Raw genomic sequence first — 20680 nt, 5'->3', positions numbered from 1 at the left:
ATGCTTTATCTAAGGAAAAAAAATACAAAGATATTTGACTAGATTGAAACCTTAAGCCACATCTAAATAAATTATGGCACTATTTTCACCTTCCTTATTTTTTCTCATTCTTATTAACTACCATTTATTGAGTACTCACTATGTGCTATATATTAGGCTAAGAACTTCACATTTATGTTTTAAAACTACTCTAAGGAAAATCTTTGCTAGAAAGGATCCAAGTAAAACCCATCGAAGTAACAAACAGGAAAATATAACCTATAGATTAAAAATTATGGGATATGAGTTTACAAAGCCTGAAGAAGAGATAACTAAATCATCTTTCAATGTTGTGGTTCAAAATCTTGTTTTATTTTTCAATCAGAAACTCTTAAGAGTTTATAAGCACTTAGAAAAAAACACTAAGTTACCTGAAGAAAAACCTTTGAGAGTAGAAGCCCAGTAGGGCTCTGCCAAAGAGAAAACCAGCTGCTTAGGCTTACAATCTTTCAAAGGAATTACGCTTAGATGGGTGAAGGAGTCGGAGGCCAAAGGAATTGGACACCACTTGGCTGGGCATGCTGGTACCTAAGTTGCTCACCAGGTTAGGTAATTGGATCTCAAATAAGAAAGCAGGGGTTCCTTAAATGAAGGCTATACTCAGCCTCATTGATCTCATTCACTCCCCTATATCCTAGACTACAGAAAAGATTGAAAAGAAAACCCCATATTCAAACTGTAGCTTGGAAGGAGGACTTAGTCATAAATAAGGTGGAAAGAGTATGAGAATTCATTCACACTATATCAGAAAGAATATCTGCACAATCAATGTAAACATCACCAGTAGGGAAACAAGTTGACTTCACGTTTCCCAAAAATGATGCACTGGGAAAGATACAACCTTTTTTCTTTGAACAGGCTCTAGTTAACATGACTCATGCTTTTCAGACTATATGGATCAAGATAATAGAACACACTGTTATACTTCCTTTTATGTAAATCCTATCTAATAAAAGGGTAATATGCAAATTAACCATCATTCTGCTACACCCACCAGCCGATCAGAGCCAGCATGCAAATTAGCCCCAATCAAGATGGCTGCTGCCAGAGAGCAGGAGGGAGGCTTAAGTTTCCCCCGCAATGAAGGAAGCCAAGCTTTCTGCACACCCTGGCAGGCCCAGGCCTCCACTCAAGGGTACAAAGTTTCAATTATAGAAGGTAAATAAATTCCAACAGAAATGGCAGCAGCCACTGGGCTGGAAGAGCAGGAAGATAGGGTTGCCCCGAGCAATGGAGGAGGCCAAGCTTCTGCAGCCGTGGCTGTCTCAGGCCTCCCTTTTAAGGCTACAAAATTTCAATTATAGAAGATACAAAATTCCAACAGAAATGGTGGCAGCCACAGAGCAAGCAGGAGGCTTGGCACCCCTCAAGGCTACAAAGTTTAGAAGATAAATAGCTGAAACCAGTTTGGCTCAGTGGATAGAGCATCGGCCTGCAGACCGAAAGGTCCCAGGTTCGATTCCGGTCAAGGGCATGTACTTTGGTTTCAGTCACATCCCTGGTGGGGGGTGTGCAAGAGGCAGCTTATCGATGATTCTCTCTCATTGATGTTTCTAACTCTCTATCCCTCTCTCTTTCTCTCTGTAAAATAATCAATAAAAAATATATTTTTAAAAATTAAAAAAAAAGAAGAAGATAAATAAACCCCAGATACCAGGGTCTCCACTTGGGTCGCCAGGGGACATGGCCAGCCTGCAAACTACCACAGGTCCCTCACCCACACCACCCCACAACCCAAAAGAACCCCCACCCTGATCCAGGACACCCTTCAGGGCAAACCAGCTGGCCCCCACTCGTGCACCAGGCCTCTATCCTATCTAATAAAAGAGTAATATGCAGATTGACCATCACTCCAACACACAAGATGGCTGCCCCCATGTGGTCAAAGATCCTGCCCCCATGTGGACAAGAGAAGCCACCACAATATGGCCAGCAGGGGAGGGCAGTTGGGAGGGGCCAGGCCTGCAAGGGAGGGCAGTTGTGGGCAATCAGGCAAGCAGGGGAGGGCAGTTGAGAGGGACCAGGCCTGCAAGGGAAGGCAGTTGGGGGCAATCAAGCCTGCAGGAGAGGGCAGTTAGGGGTGACCAGGTTGGCAGAGGAGGGAAGTTGGGGGTGACCAGGCATGTAGGAAAGGGCAGTTGGGGGGGGGGGGGGGGACACAGGCCTGCAGGAGAGAGCAGTTGGTGGAGAATCAGGCCTACAAGGAAGGGCAGTTAGGGGTGACCAGGCCTGTAGGGGAAGTCAGTTAGGGGCAAACAGACTGGCAGGGGAATCGTTAGGCATCAATCAGGCTGGCAGCAGAGTGGTTAGGTGATGAGGCTGGCAGGCAGAGCGATTAGGGGCATTCAGGAAGGCAGGCAGGCGAACAGTTGGGAGCCAGCAGTCCTAGATTGTGAGAGGGATGTCTGAATGCCCCCAAGGGGTCCCAGATTAGAGAGGGTGCAGCTTGGGCTGAGGGGAACCCCCTTTCCCTCCCGCACCCCCCCCCCCGCACGAATTTCATGCACCAGGCCTCTAGTCTAAAAAGTATTGCCAAATTAGAATTAAAATTTTTAAATTTTGCTTTTCAAAAGACAGTTAATAAAATAAAAGGGCAAATCAGATAGGGAAATAATAATAAAAGACAAGCTAATTAAAAATGGGCAAGAGATTTGGATAGATTATTTAATAAAGATGATTACAAATGGAAAATTAAGGCATGATAAGATGCTCAATATCACTGATTATCAGAAAAACATAAATAAAAAGCACAACAAATATACACCTATTAGAATGACTAAAATTGAAAAGACTGCCTGGCTGGTATGGCTCAGTTGGTTGAACAAAATAGTACCATGCATCAAGAGGTCACCAGTTCAATTCCTGGTCAGGGCACATGCCTGGTTTGCAGGGTCGATCCCCAATGGGAGGCGTGCAAGAGGCAGCCAATAGATGTTTCTCTCTCATCAATGTTTCTCTCTCTCTTTTTTCCTCTCTAAAATCAATAAAAACATATTTTTAATTAAAAGAAAATAAAAATTTAAAGACTGGCAGTACCAAGTGTTGATACAGACGTGAAGCAACTGGAAATCATACACAGTGCTTCAGGAATGCAAAATGGTTACACATGTTGAATAGTTTGGCAGGAAAATAAACAGATACTTATCCACATGACCCAACAATCCCATTCCTGGGAAAACAAACACATACGCCCCTCCCCCCAAAAAAATTAGAAAAGAACATTCATAGTAGCTTTGTTTATAATAGCCCCTCAACTAGAAACAACCCAAATGCCCATCAAATGATGAATAGATAACTCTGGTTATGCTTATACAATGAAGTAGTACTTGGCAATAAAGGAACTTCTGACACATGCAACAACTTGAAAGAATCCCAAAAACATTAATTGGGGAAAAACATACAGAAAATAGTACATTCTGTACAATTCCATTTATATGAAGTTCTAGAAAAAAGGAAAACTATAGTGACAGAAAGCCCATCAGAGGTTGCCAAAAATCAGCAGTAAAGGGAGGGAATTGATGACTAAGGGGAAAGAGGGAATTTTCTAGGGTGATGAAAATAGTCTATATCATGATTGTGATGGTTGGTAAATAACTATATACACTGTTAAAACTCATCAAATTGTATACTTAAAATCAGTGAAGTTTATTGTATGTAAACTATAACTCAAAGCTGATTTTAAAAACAAAAATATATATATAGCATAAATGGTTATCCCTGAGGTAGTGACTGGACAGGATACAAGGAAAACTAGGGTGCTGGTACAGCTCTATTTCTTAATCTGGGTGGTAGACATATGGGTGTTTGGAAAATGTCACTGAGCTATACAATTATGATTTGTGTACTTTCTATATGTATGTTTTATTTCAATAAAAAGTTTACTAAAAAATTAAAATATAAATCTGTAACAATCTGAGGTTCAAAGTCCTTCATACAAATAATGACAATGATTCAAAATAACTGAGAAGAAGAAAAGAAAAGGGAAGGAATGATGAGTTAACCACAAATTATAAGAGGATTCAAAAAGCTTTCACTTGTCTAAAGTATATTTTCCTATGTAGGCCACTTGACTAATAATCTAGCTAGATGAGATAGAGATAGAAATATATAGACAGACTTAAAGATAAAAAGAGATATAATTATATAGACATATATATAATTGTATCTATATATCTATCTGTGTATATATACACATACATAGACATGTATATAAATACAAATAGTTACAACACAATGGACTTACCACAAACCTTACTCAATATAACCTTTTCTTAGAGTTCATTTTCTTTTTATTTCTAGAGATACACATAACACAAAACATACACATTTCAAAATTTAATTTTCTACTTGAAAGAAGAAAAAATTTACTAACCTCCTTCATAAATGATTTGCCTATGCGCACCACTTTTGCAAATAAAATGGGATCATGAGAAAGGTGAGGACCAAGGTAACAGAACATATTGAAGACATCTCTCCTCAAATCTTCATAGCTCTCTGCTTGTTTTGGTGCTCTTTTATTTTGCAAAGCATTAACAGGTGAGCCCTTAGCACCTTTAGGAACGCCAACTCTATAAAAAGAAGCAAACTTTATATGTATGCTATATAATACCTCATTTTAACTTAAAGTAAAACAATTCTTGCTCATACTTGCTTTCTATATTTCAATTGTGCCTAACTTTATTATACCAGCTAATTTAACTGGTAGAAAAAGACAAAAAGAATATTACTTGAAAAAGATCAGAGCTCAAAAAAGAATGTTTCATATCAACTGCACACGAAAAGGAAATTAGAGAAATGCAGATTCCAAGTAACATTTAACAAACATCATATGAATTATTTTTTTTTTAGTCAACCTCAGGTAGTATCAGGAAAATGGATATGGGAGCTCTGGCTGGTGTGGCTCAGTTGGCTGGAGTGTCATCCCATACACCAAAAGGCAGTGGGTTTGATTCTGGTCAGGGCACATGCCAGGTTGTGGGTTCAATCCCTGGTTAGGGCATGTACAGGAAGTAATAGATCAATGTATCTCTCTCGTATCTATGTTTCTCTCCCCCCCTCCCCCCTTTCCCTCTAAAACCAGTAAAAAAAAAAATATATATATAATATATATATATATATATATATATATATCCATCCTCAAATGAGGATTAAAAAAAACTCAAAATGCATACGGGAATGGGGAACAAGGGATGTACCTCGGAGACAGTGGGGATGAAACAAAAAGATATTAATATAACAACGCTGATTCAAGTCAATAAAAATTTCTCAATCTGTATTCCACTATTTAGACTGCATATGAGGTAGGTTTAGTGAAAGAGAAAGTGAATACCATAATGAAAGAGGGTACACTAAAAAGGACAGCATACCGGAGTTTTCACCTGCCGAGCAGGTATCCCACTGTGGAGTCACAGGGATCACTCTGAGAAGCCTTCATGGTCCACAACCCAGGTGGCACTAAAGGCAGCAGCCAGCAGCTATGCATGAATCACAAGGCTGGAGCTTTTGAGGCAGGCTCTGATACGTGGGACTGAAGCCAGAACTGCTGCCAATACTGCTCTTAGGTATTCTAAAAGTAGGCTGAGCTAGAGGATTGGTCAACACTGTAACTAGGGATGGTGAGAGAGACTGCAGTATCAATTTCCAGAACAGCAGCCCATTTGCTGGGAGAGATAAGGCAAGCAGAGAAACAAAATATACTCAACCCAGGATAGAAGAAAATTACACTAAGTAAAAGCCTTAGGAATTCTCTGCCCCTAAAAGAGGAGGGGAGAGTGAAAAACAAGAATGAAGTCTTTACTCTCAAAGGGGCAAACCCAACATAGAAGTCTAACCTCCAGTTTTTAGCATATACTGCAGCACACATTCTCCAATGGTCTAGACATTAGGAGGCAACTCACTGATTAAGACATATCAGACTGATACACTATAAATAATTCTTATTTTCTGATAAAGCACACTAAAATAGATGCATGGTTTGAAGGAGATAAAATATGCAGATTTTGTCATAGTCCCAAACTATTTCTACCTCAATGATTAGTAAAGCATACAGTAACATACCTTCGGTAGAGAGGCTCAATAGTTATGTGAATGAGCTTGCAAATAGCAAGAGCTATTAGCTTATGTGAAGCAGCATAATATGGAGGCATCTGATCCATAATGTTCTGTGCATGCTGCCAATCACCAATCTTTAATAAGGCTTCCAACAAACCAAGTTTTTGGTTGTCAGGTGGCTACAAATGAATAATTACAGCAAAGAAACTCAGAATATGGACACCAATATATCTTAATATTTTTTTCATTTAAAAAAGTGAACTAAACACACAACAATATATCAACAACAGCTGCCATTGATGGGAAATGCAATGGTATTTTCCTTAAAATACAATCAAAAGGATTTGCTTTTTCATTTAGCACGTGCAGTGTGACAATTTACAGACTCAGAATTATATTGAGTTGTACTTAAATGTTTTATTGGGCCACAGAATTCATTCATTCGGTGAGAATCCCTTTAGGACTTGAGAGACATTATATTTATAGCATAAATATAGTTGATACATTTGTGATTTTACTTAGAATACATTTTGAAATTTATATTAAAAAAAACATAGTAGCCTCTTTTGGGAAGGCAATTATCAAATTAAAAGCAAAACCACCTTTGTAAATTCTTATTCCAAAAACCATGTTTCACCACAATCAAAATTAAAAAAAAATTTGTCTAAAATTTAATTAACTATTACAAGTTAAATTTCATGATTCTAAATCCAAAAAAAAGTTAACTTTACTAGAATGAACTACATACCTTTTCTGCTTTCTCATCTTCTTTTTCCTTTTCTTTCTCTCGCTCGTCCATTTTGTCAGAAGACAATACAACCATTGTAAGTTTTCTAACAATTTGCTTAGCTTCCACAATTTCTCTTTTATGTTCATCCATGATGCAATTATCAGCTGGAAGGAGCTAAAAATGATTCATTAAAATTTCATAAAACAGATAATACTATTTTCACATATAAAAAGCAAACACTGCCCTAGCCAGTTTGGTTCAGTGGATAGAGTGTTGCCCTGTGGACTGAAGAGACCCAGGTTCGATTCCAGTCAAGGGCACATGACCCAGCTGCAGGCTCAGTCCCGAGTAGGGGGCATGCAGGAGGCACCCAATTGATACTCATCATTGAAAGTTTCTAACTCTCCCTCTCCCTTCCTCTCTGAAATCAATAAAAATATATTTAAAAAATAAAAAGTTACATTTTTAACTAGTGAACACAACTTTATTATTATGAAGTGAGTATTTCTTTTTGTCCAAAAAGTCTGTTTTACCTAATAATATTTTTCCCCACCCTTTTACTTTCAAACTTTCTTTGTCCTTCAATTTCAGAAGTCTCATGTAAATAATAAACTGGTTTTTAATCCTGTCTGAAAATCTTTGTCACCTTAACAGGAACACTTAGTCCGCCACCATTTGTTAAACTCAAACATATCAGCAATAAATCTAAAAATTTTTTTGCACTTTCCATTTGTCCTGCCAGTCCACACTATAAACTCATACCTGTTTTCAAATTCTCCTTATTCTGAACAATTTTCCATGTTCTCAGTTTGTACAACATTCCTCTACTTTAAATCTTGAATGGCTCTCTACTCCCAACAAGAAAAAAAAAACAAACATCTTACTATGGCACTTTAAGGTCCTTCACAGTTTAGTCCCAACCTATTTGTCCATCCTCATCACCCCTACATACCACCCTGAGCTCCAATCATTCTGAGCTTCTGATGTTCCCTTATGACAGGAGTCGTGAAACTTTTCTCTGCCAAGGACCATTTGGCATCCTTCTCCCACCATACAAAATTATCAACTTAAAAATTAGCCTATTATATCTAATTAATTAACTCACCCCTAATGTTTTGGCGAGCCAGACCAAATGATTTAACAGGCTTTATAGGGGCTGGATATTCCCCACCCCATCCTAAGATGATAATGAAACCCTTTCAAACTTCCTGCCTTTATACTCAATTATTTCTGCCTGTGAAACTTTCCACCTTATAAGCATAGCCAACACCTACTGATCATCAAAATCCCAGTTCGACATCACTAGTTTGAAAAAACTTCCAAAATGCCCCCACACAGAAATGATCACTATCTCTTCTGAACTCCCACAGCACTATGTAAATACCTCCAATATAGTTCTTATTATATAATGCCAAATGTTTCCTCTCTTGCTAGACTATGACTGCTTCCAAGGTAGAGATCAAGTTTTATTCACCTCTATAACCATCTATAATAATAAAGGCATAATATGCAAATCGACTGAACGGCCAAACAGCAGAACAACTGTCCAGACAAAGCTGGGGCTGCGAGGACTGAGGCAGTCAGGACTGCAAAGGCCTATTCTTGCACAAATTTCATGCATCTGGCCTCTGGTAGTATATAATGATAGGCAAGAAAGTTACAAAGTGATCTCCAAAGCAGTGATGATGATGTCAGCATTGGACAAGTTTGTTTTAAGTTCACAGATATCCTAATAGAAAACATAATAAAACAAAGTTCTATACTACAAACCTAGTTTTTTCAAACTGAAAGGCTAAACTGTTGGTACATTACAGATCATCGATCAAAATCACATTCATACTCTTCTACATCCTGGATCCAGCAATATAAGCACAATACTAGTCATTTATTACCCAGTTAAAACACAAGAGCCATTTAAAAAAAAATGTGAAGACTTCCCCATACATGCTGAATGCCAAAAATTAACATTTTTGGGGAGAAGGAAGAAGTATCTAGGTAATCCCATATTTCCCATAATTTGTGTATAGAGAAGTCTAAACCACATTGGTTAGAACTTGGCCTCTCTCCCATGTGTTATGACTTGATAACAATTAAGAACGTTAACTTCATATCCAACCTTGAACTCTGTAGGGGTAATAAAATTATCAGATTTCCATACTTCATAAAAGAAATAAAGTCATTCACTTTATAAACACAAAGTAATAATGCATTAGCTTTAAAAATTAAGATTTGAGAGCCCAGAATCAACCTTAGAGTGCTATATGGTTGCCTATTACTCTTCCCCACCCCTGGAATGGACAACCAAATTTTCTTAGCAGCCCACTTGACTTACATGTACATAAAGATCATCTAAATCAATAAGATTAACTTGTAGAAGCACTGCTGCAACTCTGTATAAGGATGAAGGAGTCTCTCCACTTGGTTCCTTGAAAAATAAAAGTTTCTATTTAGTGCATAAAGTACAACTAAAATCATATCCTTTACCAATATTTAAGAAAAATTAGCTCAAATAACCCTTGTTCAGCAATAAGCTTCACTGCTCTTCCTGGGCATAATTAACATCTGAATTTAAGACGAAGATAATTATGTCTACATCCCTTTCCACATTGAAGCATCTTTTGATGAACTCAAAGAAAGGAGTTTTGAAAATAAGGCACATTTTACAATGCATGCTAATATTTGAATAAAATCCAAAAATTAGATAGAATAGGGAGATTTTATACTGAATATTTAGTTTGAATGTATTTATATGTGTGTTTTCTTAACTTGATTTTTTCAAGTAGTTATCAGTGGAAACACAGAAACAAGACTGACAAACTTGGAAGTGAAGAAATATCTGTGTCTGCTTTTATCCTATTTTTTCATTTCTTGGGTTTTGTGCTAATTATATGTGCTTTTCAGCTGATTTTTCCTCGAAAACAGGTGTCTATACATATTACACATGGATAAATTAACAATAAATAAATAAGGAATGGCCAATTAAGGCCAGCCCAGTAAACCCTTCAAAGAAATAGAAAGAACTTTGAACGCTATCAAAAAGATTTTTCCCTAAATTTTTAAGCTACTGGAGGTCAGATGAATGGATGAGTAAAGTGAGTAAAACCAACAATTACTAAATGGCCAAATGCAAATAAAAAGCAAACAGTAACATTATGTTCTGCTTCTATTTAACACTGAAAATGATATATTTATAAGACATCCCCTACAATTGCTATAGGTATTATGTACATAATATGTGAAGCTAATCAAACTAATAGATATTATATAAAGGCACTGTTTCACTGTAATTTTTAAGGTAAGTTTTCAACTTAACAGTTTAACTCTAAGTATTTATAAAAGGTTCTTTAGTATCAAGACATTTTCCCATAGAAACAAAAGATCAGGAATGCTTTCATTATTCCCATTACCTCTGTTTAAATGAGTCACTATCAGAATCCTCAACTACCAGGCCAAACATCAACTTCCACACTCTGATCTTTTTATTGCTCTGCACAATACTGTTCTGTACTATCCCACCTTTCTGCATTCTTGAAAATCTTCCATGGAATCCTCTGGACTTTATGACCCATTCTCAGCAAAAAAAAAAAAAAAGAAAAAACCTATCTCTCCTCTAATTATTCCCTCCACTTTCATGCTCAGAGCCTAGCATTCCCCAGAATACCACACCCACTGTAACCCAGTCAAGTGGTAGCAATTTTCCCTAGATCCTTAATAACTACTAGGCTCAGGGGTGGGGTACAAGCCGTCTTTGCTTTTTATAGTTGTTTTCAGACTATTCTCCCTCCACCCTCTCTAAAGCCCATCCAGCTCTCAATTTCCCATCACTCACTATCCTACACAACTGCTATGATCTGTTTTCATTCACTGTTGTCAAGTAAGTTGTTTTTTTTTAATGCTTTCAATGTTTTAAATTCATTGAGGCTTGTTTTGTGGTCTCTAATAGGATCTAACCTAGAGAATGTTCCATATGCACTTGAGAAGAATGAAATCTATTATCACTGGATGGAGTGCTCTATATATGTATGTTAAGTTTAGTTTTATTTATGGTGCTGTTCAAATGCTCTATTTGCTTACTGGTCTTCTGTCTCATTGTTCTATTAATGAGAGTGGGGCATAGAAATGTCCAACAGTTACTTAATAGAACTGTTTATTTCCCCCCTTCAACTCTTTTAATGTTTGCTGGACATATTTTGAGGCTCTGTTTAGTGCACGTGTGTTTATAACTGCTGTATCTTCTTGGTGGATTGATAGTTTTATCAATATATAATATTCTTCATTGTCTACTGTAAAAAAATTATCTTATAGTCTACATTGTGTAATATTAAATATCCACCACAGCTCTCTCCTGAATATTGTTTGTATGAGATAGGTATTTCCATACTATTACTTTAAACATATTTGTATCTTTGGATCTAAAGTGTGTCTATTGCAGAAAGTATACAGTTGGGATCATGCATTTTTATAACTTCTGCTGAACTGCTCCTTTTAATCACAGTTTACTCTATTTACATTTAAAGTAATTACTGACAAGGAAGGACTCCTGCCATTTTGCTAAGTTTTCTATATGTCTTGTAATAGTTTTTATTTCTCATTTCCTCTATTACTGCATCCATTTGTATTAAATTATTTTGGTAGTATACCATTTTGATTTCTTTCTTTCCTTTTCTGTTTATTTTCTTAGTAGTTACCTTGGGTATTATTACAATTAACATTTTAAACTTATAATAAGCTAATTTGAATTAATACCAACTTAGTTTCAATAGTACACAAAAAAACACTGCACCTATACGTTTCCATCCCTACTTCTTTTATAGTTACACTGTGTGTTGATTAGATTTATAATTATAGTTTTATTCCTTTGTCTTTTAAGCCATAGGAGAAAAAAAAAAAAGAGCTACAAAAAAACAAAACAAAAAAACCCCACAATATTGGCTTTTATATTAACCTATAGCTATTTTAACTAGTGTCTCTTATTTCTTTATAAAGCTTCAAGTTAGTGTCTAGTGTCTTTTCATTTCAACCTGAAGGACTCGGCAGATCTACTAGTGATGAACTCCTCCAGCTTTTGTTTATCTTGGAATAACATAATCTCTCATTTTTTAAGGATAGTTTTGTTAGATATAGAATTTTTGGTTGACAGTTTTATTCTTACAGCATAAATGCCATCATACTACCTTCCAAAGAGAAATCAGCTATTATTCTTTTTGAGGATCTCTTGTACGCAGTGGGTCACATCTGTTTTGCTAGTTTCAAGATTCTCTGTCTCTGGCTTTCAACAATTTAACTATAATGTATTTTGGTGTGAATTTCTTTTGAGTTTTTCCTGCTTGATGTTTGCAGAGCTTCTTAGTGCAGCTTCATATCTTTCAAAAGTTTTCAACCACTATTTTTTTTTCAAATAGAGTTTCTATCCCTTTCTCTCTCTCCTCTGCTTCTGGGACTCATAATGCACATATTGTTATAACTAATGGTGTCATATAGGTCTCATGGGCTCGGTTCATTTTTCTTCATTTTTAATTTCTACTCCTCAGAATGGGTAACCTCAGACTTATCAAGTTTTCTACTATGTATTCAGCCTTCTCAAATCTCCTCTTGCACCCCTCTAGTGCAGTTTTAATTTCAGTTATTGTACTATTTTACTCCATAATTTGTTTATTTTATAATTATTATTTTATTGATATTCTATCTTATGAGACAATGCTTTTCTGGTTTTCTTTAGTTCTTCCCATGGTTTCCTATAGATCATAAGTATATTTAGGACATTTTATTTAAATTATTATTCTACTAAGTCCATTGCTTGGGCTTCCTCATGGATAGTTTCTATTAATTTATTTTTTTCTTGTGAATGTGCCATGTTCTGTTTCCTTACATATCTCATTATTTCTTATTGAAAACTGGACATTTTGAATATTAAGAAACAACTCTGAAAATCAGATTCTGCACCCACTCTGGGGTTTATGATACTGTTTACTGTGGGTTATTGCTGTTTGCTTGTTTAGTGAATTTTCTGAACTCATTTTGTATGGCCACCAAAATCTGTTCTGTTAGCTTAGCGATCAGTTCGTGTTTTAAGTTTTCTTAGAGCCCCAAAGCCCTTAAGAAAAAGAAAAAGAAAAAAATAATCTCCTAATCTTTGTACATGGGCTGTGTGTGTGTTGGGGCAATCCTCAATACTTGGCCAGAGCATTTATTACTTTCCCTTAGTCTTCCTGCTTGTGTAGATCCTAAAGGCCAGACATAGAAAAAGCTTAGGTCTTCTCAGCCCTTTTCTGAGTACACACACAGTTCTGGACATGTACATGGCCTTTTTTCCCTATTACCTGATATATTCATTTGCTTCTTAAAAGTCATTAACCACCCCCTCCCCCACATATCTCATTATTCAACTTCTTCCTTCCCAAGTATTCAGTCTCTCTACTGATTATCCAACTTTTGTTTCTTGCTCCAGACTGCTAAAGCCAATAGTTGCTAAAGCCAAAATGCTTTGGGCAAAAGCCACCCAAGCCATAGGGATGCTCACATTCAGGCAAAACAGAGACAAGCCCTTGCCCAAGTACTTCAATGTACAACCAAATAGTTTGAACCTATGGTTCTTTGAAAACAATTCTTTATATCCTCTGGCATTAGCAATCTTCACTAGGAGTGTGGGCTTCTATCTTCATGGCCACCATCTATCTGTGTGTAATGGATAATGGGTAGGCAATTTAAAATGTCACAGTGCTCTCTTACCCCAAAACAGTAGCTCTTTCTTCATTGAGGCTTTCCTAGTTTTAAAATTTTTATTAAATTCCAGAATTCTGTAAAAGTTTATTGTTAGTTTTTAATAGCTCCTTAGCTACTTTTATGAATGGACAGAGCTCTGGAGTTCTCTACTCTGCCATTTTCAGTGTTACCATCTGTGGAGTCCTGGATCACTCCCCTTTATTTAGTACTGCCCTTCCGATTCACTGTCACTCTCTTCAACTTGATTCCTCTCTTAATTTTGAGAGATTTTCATATACATGTAAACGATACTTCCACCTTGCTGGTCTCTTGGTTTTTTTAACTTCTCTTCCAAAAATCGTCTCCTTTACTCATCTCAGCTATTTACTCCATACCCTAAATTTTAATATTATCAATAGCTACAACCCCTCAAAAATGCCAATTTCACATATCCACCCTCAAGTGTGTGCTTAATGATGCTGGCCAATCATATTCTATTTCCATTGTCCATTAAGTCTTCCACTTGCCTACACAATTTCATACTTTCTGTCCTAACCTATAATATCTCCTCTCTCATTCTCTCTCTCAGCTGATATCCTTGCTTTCTATTTCAGTGAGAGAACTGGAGTAATCAATAGGACTTTTTAAAACTCTCACCATCTATCTACTCACCTACTAACAACTATAACTACATATGCTGCCTTTCCACCTGCTATTATTGATGAATTCTCTATGGTCCTATTTAAAGTCAATCCATTCACTTATGCCATAAATTCTATTCTCTCTTTCATACTCAAGAATATTATTTCAATAATTCTTTCCTCTCCCCTCCATCACCAGTTTTCCTCCTTTCCACTCAGTCATTCTGATCAGCATATGTGTTTCTCTCTCCCATCTTAAAAAAAAATAATAATAATCTTGAACTCACCCCTCAGTCCCATTAGTCTGTGTCTTTGTAGCAACTCCTTTATGGTTATCTATTCTCACTGTCTCTAATTCCACTCATAACACTACCCCAACTCTACCAAAATGGCTAGTTTTTACCTCCCTGCTGATAAATCAAATGATTAATTTTAGTCCTCATCTTAAATGACCTATCAGAGGCATTTAGCAGAGTTGGTCATTCCTTCTCCCATTTAGTTTCCAAAATTTCATATTGTCTTTGTTTTCCTCTTACATCATATATTCCCTTCCTCCTCCCAGGCCCTTTATTATTGAAGTGCACAAAGGCTCAAACCCTCTCTATAGCCAACCCCTGATGATTTAATCCAGTATCACAACTTTAAGTATCATCTAAATACTTCTGACACCCACATTTCTATACTAACCCAGTCCTTTCCCTGGAACACCCGATCCATACATCCAATTATTTACTCAACATATCCACTCAACATATCCATCTAACAGACATCTCAAATTTAACATGTCCAAAACTTAATTCCTACCAATAACATTCCAAATCTATTTTACCTGAAATCTGCTCTCAGTTGATAAGACTATTGTTTTAGCTACTTTATTCAAAAATGTCCTAATTATTCTCTCACATTCTGTACCTAATCCATTAGTAAATACTATTGCCTCTACCTGCAAAATATATTCATAAACTCATGTTCTATTGATACCATAACCATATTGATTCTTTAAAAACCTAAGTCAAAATACAAATGCATTTACTTTCTCTCTCTCTCTCTCTCTCTCTCTCTCTCTCTCTCTCTCTCTCTCTCTCCTTCCCTCCCTCCCTCCCTCTCTCTCTCTCTCTCTCCCTCTATCTCTCTCTCTCACACACACACACACACCACTCATGCAACCATTAGAAGTGGCTACTAAAAAAATTCTTCACTTTAATGGTAAGTAATTAATAGGAAAAATTAAAGCATTTGTCCTGCCTTTCCAGTATAACTTTATTTCAGGTCAACCAAACAATCCAACTTGACAGGGACAACTCTTCTTTATAGAAGAATGATAGCTAATAAATTTAAAAAGCATGATAAAATTAGTAAATCAATCATTTGAAACTTTAAGAAATCAATTGACTCAGGAAAGGATCATCCATGTATTCTAAATCACTTAATGTAAGATTAATGATAAAGTGGGTTTCACATGGTATCCAAGTATCAACTTGCAGACAACCTGCTATTGATAAGGGAGAAAATGTCATTGCATAATGGAAGGATTAGACTGTCATCAACTTACTGGAACATTAAAAGTCAGACAGTATTGGATGTTATACAATATAAAACATAATGCACAACTCATGAATATTTTTGCGATTAAATATTTTAGCTGAACATAATCAAGTCAAGCCTTTAGACCTAACTCCAAGTATATAAGAAAGACAGGGGACCAAAAAAAAAATTAAATCAACCATGAAAAAGCAGTTAGATAAATTCAAAAAGTGAAGTTTTCTATAGGAATAGTCTCCTCAACAAGTTGGTACCTTTAAAGAAAGGGGAGATACTATTCTAAATTAAAAGAAGTCTAACAATTAAGTACAGCATGTGGTCTATAATTGGATCATCATTTGACCAGACCAGTTGTAAAATGAATTGGGGGGGGAGTAATTTGGGAAATATGAATATGGTTTTGGTTTATTATATGATAGCAATCTAGTTAAGTATGAAATTGGTATCATGGATCATGATTAAATATAAAAATGCCCTTACTTTTAGAAAGTTCAAACTAACATATTTAGGAGTAACATTCATGGTATCTGTAACATAAACTAATATTTTCAAAAAAGTATACCAAACTTACTTTTAGGTGATGGAGTTATGGGCATCTATTATATTATACATTCTTTCCTATATGTTTAAAAATGTTCATAATAAAGTGAAAAAGTAAAAAAGAAACAAAATGAAAAACCTTAGTCAGATCACATCACTCTCCTATTCAGAATCCTCCTCTGGCTTCACCCAGCATCATAGTCAAAAACTTTGTGCTAACTCTGTGTGATCTGATATAGTCCCTTTTCTTTGATCTCATCTCCTACAGCTCTCCCACTCGATCACTCTGATCCAGCTACACTAGTCTTCCTGCTGTTCTTGAACACATCAGCATGCTCACACCTTGAGGCCTTTCTTTGCTTTGGCTTTTCTCTTTGCCTGAAGATTTTTCTCCAGATATCTGTACAGTTTACACCTCACATCCTTCATTTCTTTGCTTGAATCTCATCTTCTCAATTAGGTCTCCTCTCACTATTCTATTTACAATTGCAACCAACTCCAGCACTCCCAATTTTCCTAAACTTGCTCTATATTTTTTGCCCCATTTTACTGATCAACTTCTAGCATATCATATGATTTGCTTAGAATGTTAGCATCATAAAGGCAAGAATTTTTATTTGTTTATGTATAGCCCCAGCACCTAGAACATTACCTACCACATAAAAGGTGCTCGATCAATAATTCTCAAATTAATGAATTTGGATTATAATAGCAGCTAGTCGTGTTACCAATATTACTACTACTGTATTTTGAATCCACAAATCAAGGAGCTATGATATGGGTGAGAATCACCATCTCTTTCCTCTTTCCTATGGCAAGACAACTCCAGCCAAGTTTGTTTTTTGGTGCCCTCATACTTTCTAGTACTCCATCTGCCTGTCCTTTGTGCTGCTCCTCATGCTACCCCTAAATCCTCTATCACAGCAATCCCGGTTAGGAGGATCAAGCAGATATGATTGCCTAACTTTCCAAAATGATCATATGCTCTAAAATTGCTTTCATCTCTTGCCACACAGTCTAAAGCATTGGGAGTGCAGCAGCCTGCTAATTCAAGTAAGTCCCAATTGGTAAAAATATGGATTACAGGCAGGAGGAGTGAACATTATCAGGTAGTAACTGAAAGAAGGGAAGGTAGAGTAAGATAAGGGACTAGCATAAAGAGTGACCATAGCCGAAACCGGTTTGGCTCAGCGGTGGAGCGTCGGTCTGCGGACTGAAAGGTCCCGGGTTCGATTCCGGTCAAGGGCATGTGCATTGGTTGCGGGCGCATCCCCGGTGGGGGGGGTGCAGGAGGCAGCTGGAGGCAGCTGGTCGATGTTTCTCTCTCATCAGCGAGTCTAGCTATCTCTCTATCTTCCTCTCTGTAAAAAAATCAATAAAATATATTAAAAAAAAAAAAAAAAAAGTGACCATACATGCCTAGGAGCCAATTCCCAGGCTATCCTTACTTTACCTCCAAGACCACAAATTACCTAAAATCTCTGACATTTCTTCTCCTGCCCTTAATGGTCCTTAAAACTACAGATTCTCACAACAATAAGATAGCTCAGGCAAAAGAAAAAAGGCAATAGTTTTACAGAGCAATATAAGGGTTACCCTTTTCAATAATAGGTTACTTCTAAATCAAATGTTTCTTGGTTGGGTATTTCTTATGTAATAAAAAGGCCCACTGTCTATTTTTTAAAAAGGATTATTATTCCAACATTATCGATCCCCAGGGATATTTTAAGTTAGCTCAAAAAGTGTTACTACCATGAGAATATTTTCATATAAAAATTTCATTCTAAAATTCACATTTAACAAACAATACTTGATGTTATGCAATAGGTCATTACTCACTGCACTATGCTCTGAAACCTATAGTCTCCAAAACCCTAACTTATATTGTAAGTAATCACATCCAAGTTAAATTTCAGTTACCCTGTCACTTTAGCAGTTGGCTTCATATTCTTAAAGCCAAAGCTATCATGGTGCCTCTTAAAACACTTGAACTTCTCCTTCCCTGTACTAAAAGTGGACGCCCTGGTTTCTGGTAGGAACAGGAACAGCTGCCATCACTAATTTTTAAGCAAAGGTGAAATACTCTTGCCCGAAAACCCTGCCATGTGTCTTACTTGGCTTTCAAGTTCTGATCTGATTTCTGTTCTGATCTGATTTCTATTCTTGGGCATCCCAGATTGTGAAACATAAAAGACAAGCAGAGACAGTAGGTCATCTATCACTGGAGAATGCTAAAAGAAATTTTTTACTATCCTGAACTTGAGCTCCAGAGGACAGGAATAAACATGCTCCACCAGAGAATCCTTAGTGCCTAGCAAAGCAACAGCATATCATAAACACTCAATAAGTATTTCTTGAATAGCTGAGTACCCCAAGCAAAGTAGACAAATTAAGAAAGGTATAAGAAAAGGATAATGGAGGCCTTATTACATTAAAATCCTCTATGCTATCAAGAGATAGACCACTCATTTATAATTAGTGAGCATTTACTATAGATTAAATAGTAGATTAACCAAGAGAAATCAGTAAACTATAGATCTTGGCCTAAATGACTCACAATCTGGCAAAGTTCTAATATAACCTGATAAGTGTCAGAAATCTGTGTCACGTTTTATGAAAAGAAATATTAAGAAGTTACTAATTCTGCATGACTGAAATATCAGTCAAGACTTTGTAGAACAAGTAGCACTTACTTGTTCTATAAAGTAAGAATAAATAGGAGTTCACAAGATTAAGACCAAGACAGGTGAGACAGCTGCATAAGATTATTTTTCTAGTTTAAGAAACTGCTTGTAAACAAAGGTCTGTCTATACATAGCAATGTCTATACCTTAGTTCAGGAAATGGCTATTACTTTAATATGGCTAGAATATCAGATTTGAGGGGGGAAATCAGTAAAGATGAAGCTGGAAAGAAAGAATGGGGCTAAATTGTGACTAGCCTTTTCTTCCATGTTTGTAAGTTTGAATTTCATCCTCCAGGCAAATGTGTTTGAACAGTGTATCAATTAGATCTTTTTCAGAATGTAATAGTAGTAATAATATGAAAGATGGACTTGAAAGAGAAATAATCAGAAGCACAGATTTACTAGATAGCTATTGTAGTTGTTTAAGTGAAAAATAACCATTGGTCTACACAGTAAATTTCTAACTCAACACTGTACCATCAAAAGTACACCTACCTTTCCAACTTCATTTCCTATATCTTCTTTTCCCCACATCTTGCAATCCAGACACATCTGACTATATACCACTTCTTCAATCTCATACTATTATGTCTTCATTATGCACTAACAGCTGTAAACAAACTCCTACTCATCCTTCAAGGAACAGGTTTTTAAAAGTTTATTATCTATAAAACCTTCCCTGACTCCATCTCTCCCAAAGCAAGATGTTTATTATGCTTTCCTCTAGACTTTCATATCACAGCATTCATAGTACTAATACAGTACTTATTACACCTCATTGTTAGCTATCCATTTATCTATTTCCTCTCTTAGAATGGTGTAGCTAAAACTAATCATTTACAAATAAGATTCAAATTAAATTGTACATATAAAATAATGAAATTAACCTATAGATACAGATAGATATAGATATACACACATATTTTGTTACCTGGTAAAACTTGAATTTGAACCCAAGAATATGACACAGTGTTTGCGGTTCACACATACTCATGTAAGATTCTAATAAAGATATAAAGAAGTCATCATGTTCTGGCCTGCATTCAAACACTTCTAAAATGACATCCAAAACTCTATTGGGATCCAGATTAAAGCATCCTGCAACAGATGAGATATACAAAATTCAAAAGTGATTATCCATAATTTCTAGAAAGCCATTAAACTTCAGGAACAACTTATATAAGATAAAACTCTTTTTAAAAACAACTTCTTTTACAAGTTTGCTTCTCCTGCCCCAGAGGGAAATCTTTTTAAGATCAAGTCCATTCCCCACATTTTACACATGAGAAATGTTACTTTTCCAGGATTACAAAGTGAGTTAATGACAAGGCTGTGCTGGAACCCAGGACCTATGACACTAAGTCAAGTAAACTTTCGTCTATCAGTTCTTGATTAACCAGGGTAGTGGAAGAGATCCACATTTTTAACTCTTAGCAAAATATAAAAATAAAACAATGCATTTTATAAGTTAGGCAAATAAAGAGTTTTACTTAAATGTTTTATGCAGAAGTTATCTTGAATGTTTATATAAAGAACTCATGAAAGTAGACCACTATTATTTTGTTAAGGGATTATAAATTTATAATTAAATTAGGTCATCTGGATATCAGATGGGCTGAGCCCCAAAATGGCACCAGCCTAGACCACCATTTTTAGAACCACTTCACAGTTTAATTTTATATACACAACAAAGCTACAAAATATAATTGTACAACTGATTTATGTTTTTGGGTTTTGGTAGCATTCTAC

The 20680-nt window shown here is 36.1% G+C and overlaps 1 protein-coding gene across 11 annotated transcripts in view; it reads right to left on the bottom strand.

Annotated features, from left to right (window-relative positions):
* THOC2 (THO complex 2) overlaps positions 1-20680 on the bottom strand; it is a 126641-nt gene that overhangs the window by 48957 nt on the left and 57004 nt on the right. For all 11 annotated transcript variants that reach the window (XR_006742009.1, XM_045583549.1, XM_045583552.1 and 8 more), the window contains 5 exons: positions 19863-20029; positions 9153-9245; positions 6839-6994; positions 6097-6269; positions 4412-4607 (listed from right to left, as the gene is read on the bottom strand). Coding sequence is in view for 10 of the 11 variants with exons in the window: in XM_045583549.1 (XP_045439505.1) it covers positions 4412-4607; positions 6097-6269; positions 6839-6994; positions 9153-9245; positions 19863-20029 (785 nt within the window). In the remaining variant the exon portion in view is untranslated. The remainder of the gene's footprint in view (positions 1-4411; positions 4608-6096; positions 6270-6838; positions 6995-9152; positions 9246-19862; positions 20030-20680) is intronic.

This window comes from Pipistrellus kuhlii, unplaced genomic scaffold (genome assembly GCF_014108245.1).
Source record: "Pipistrellus kuhlii isolate mPipKuh1 unplaced genomic scaffold, mPipKuh1.p scaffold_m20_p_19, whole genome shotgun sequence".
Classification (NCBI taxonomy): Eukaryota; Metazoa; Chordata; class Mammalia; order Chiroptera; family Vespertilionidae; genus Pipistrellus; species Pipistrellus kuhlii.
The sequence above is the reverse complement of the archived record's forward strand: the minus strand, read 5'-3'. Positions and strand labels throughout refer to the sequence as shown.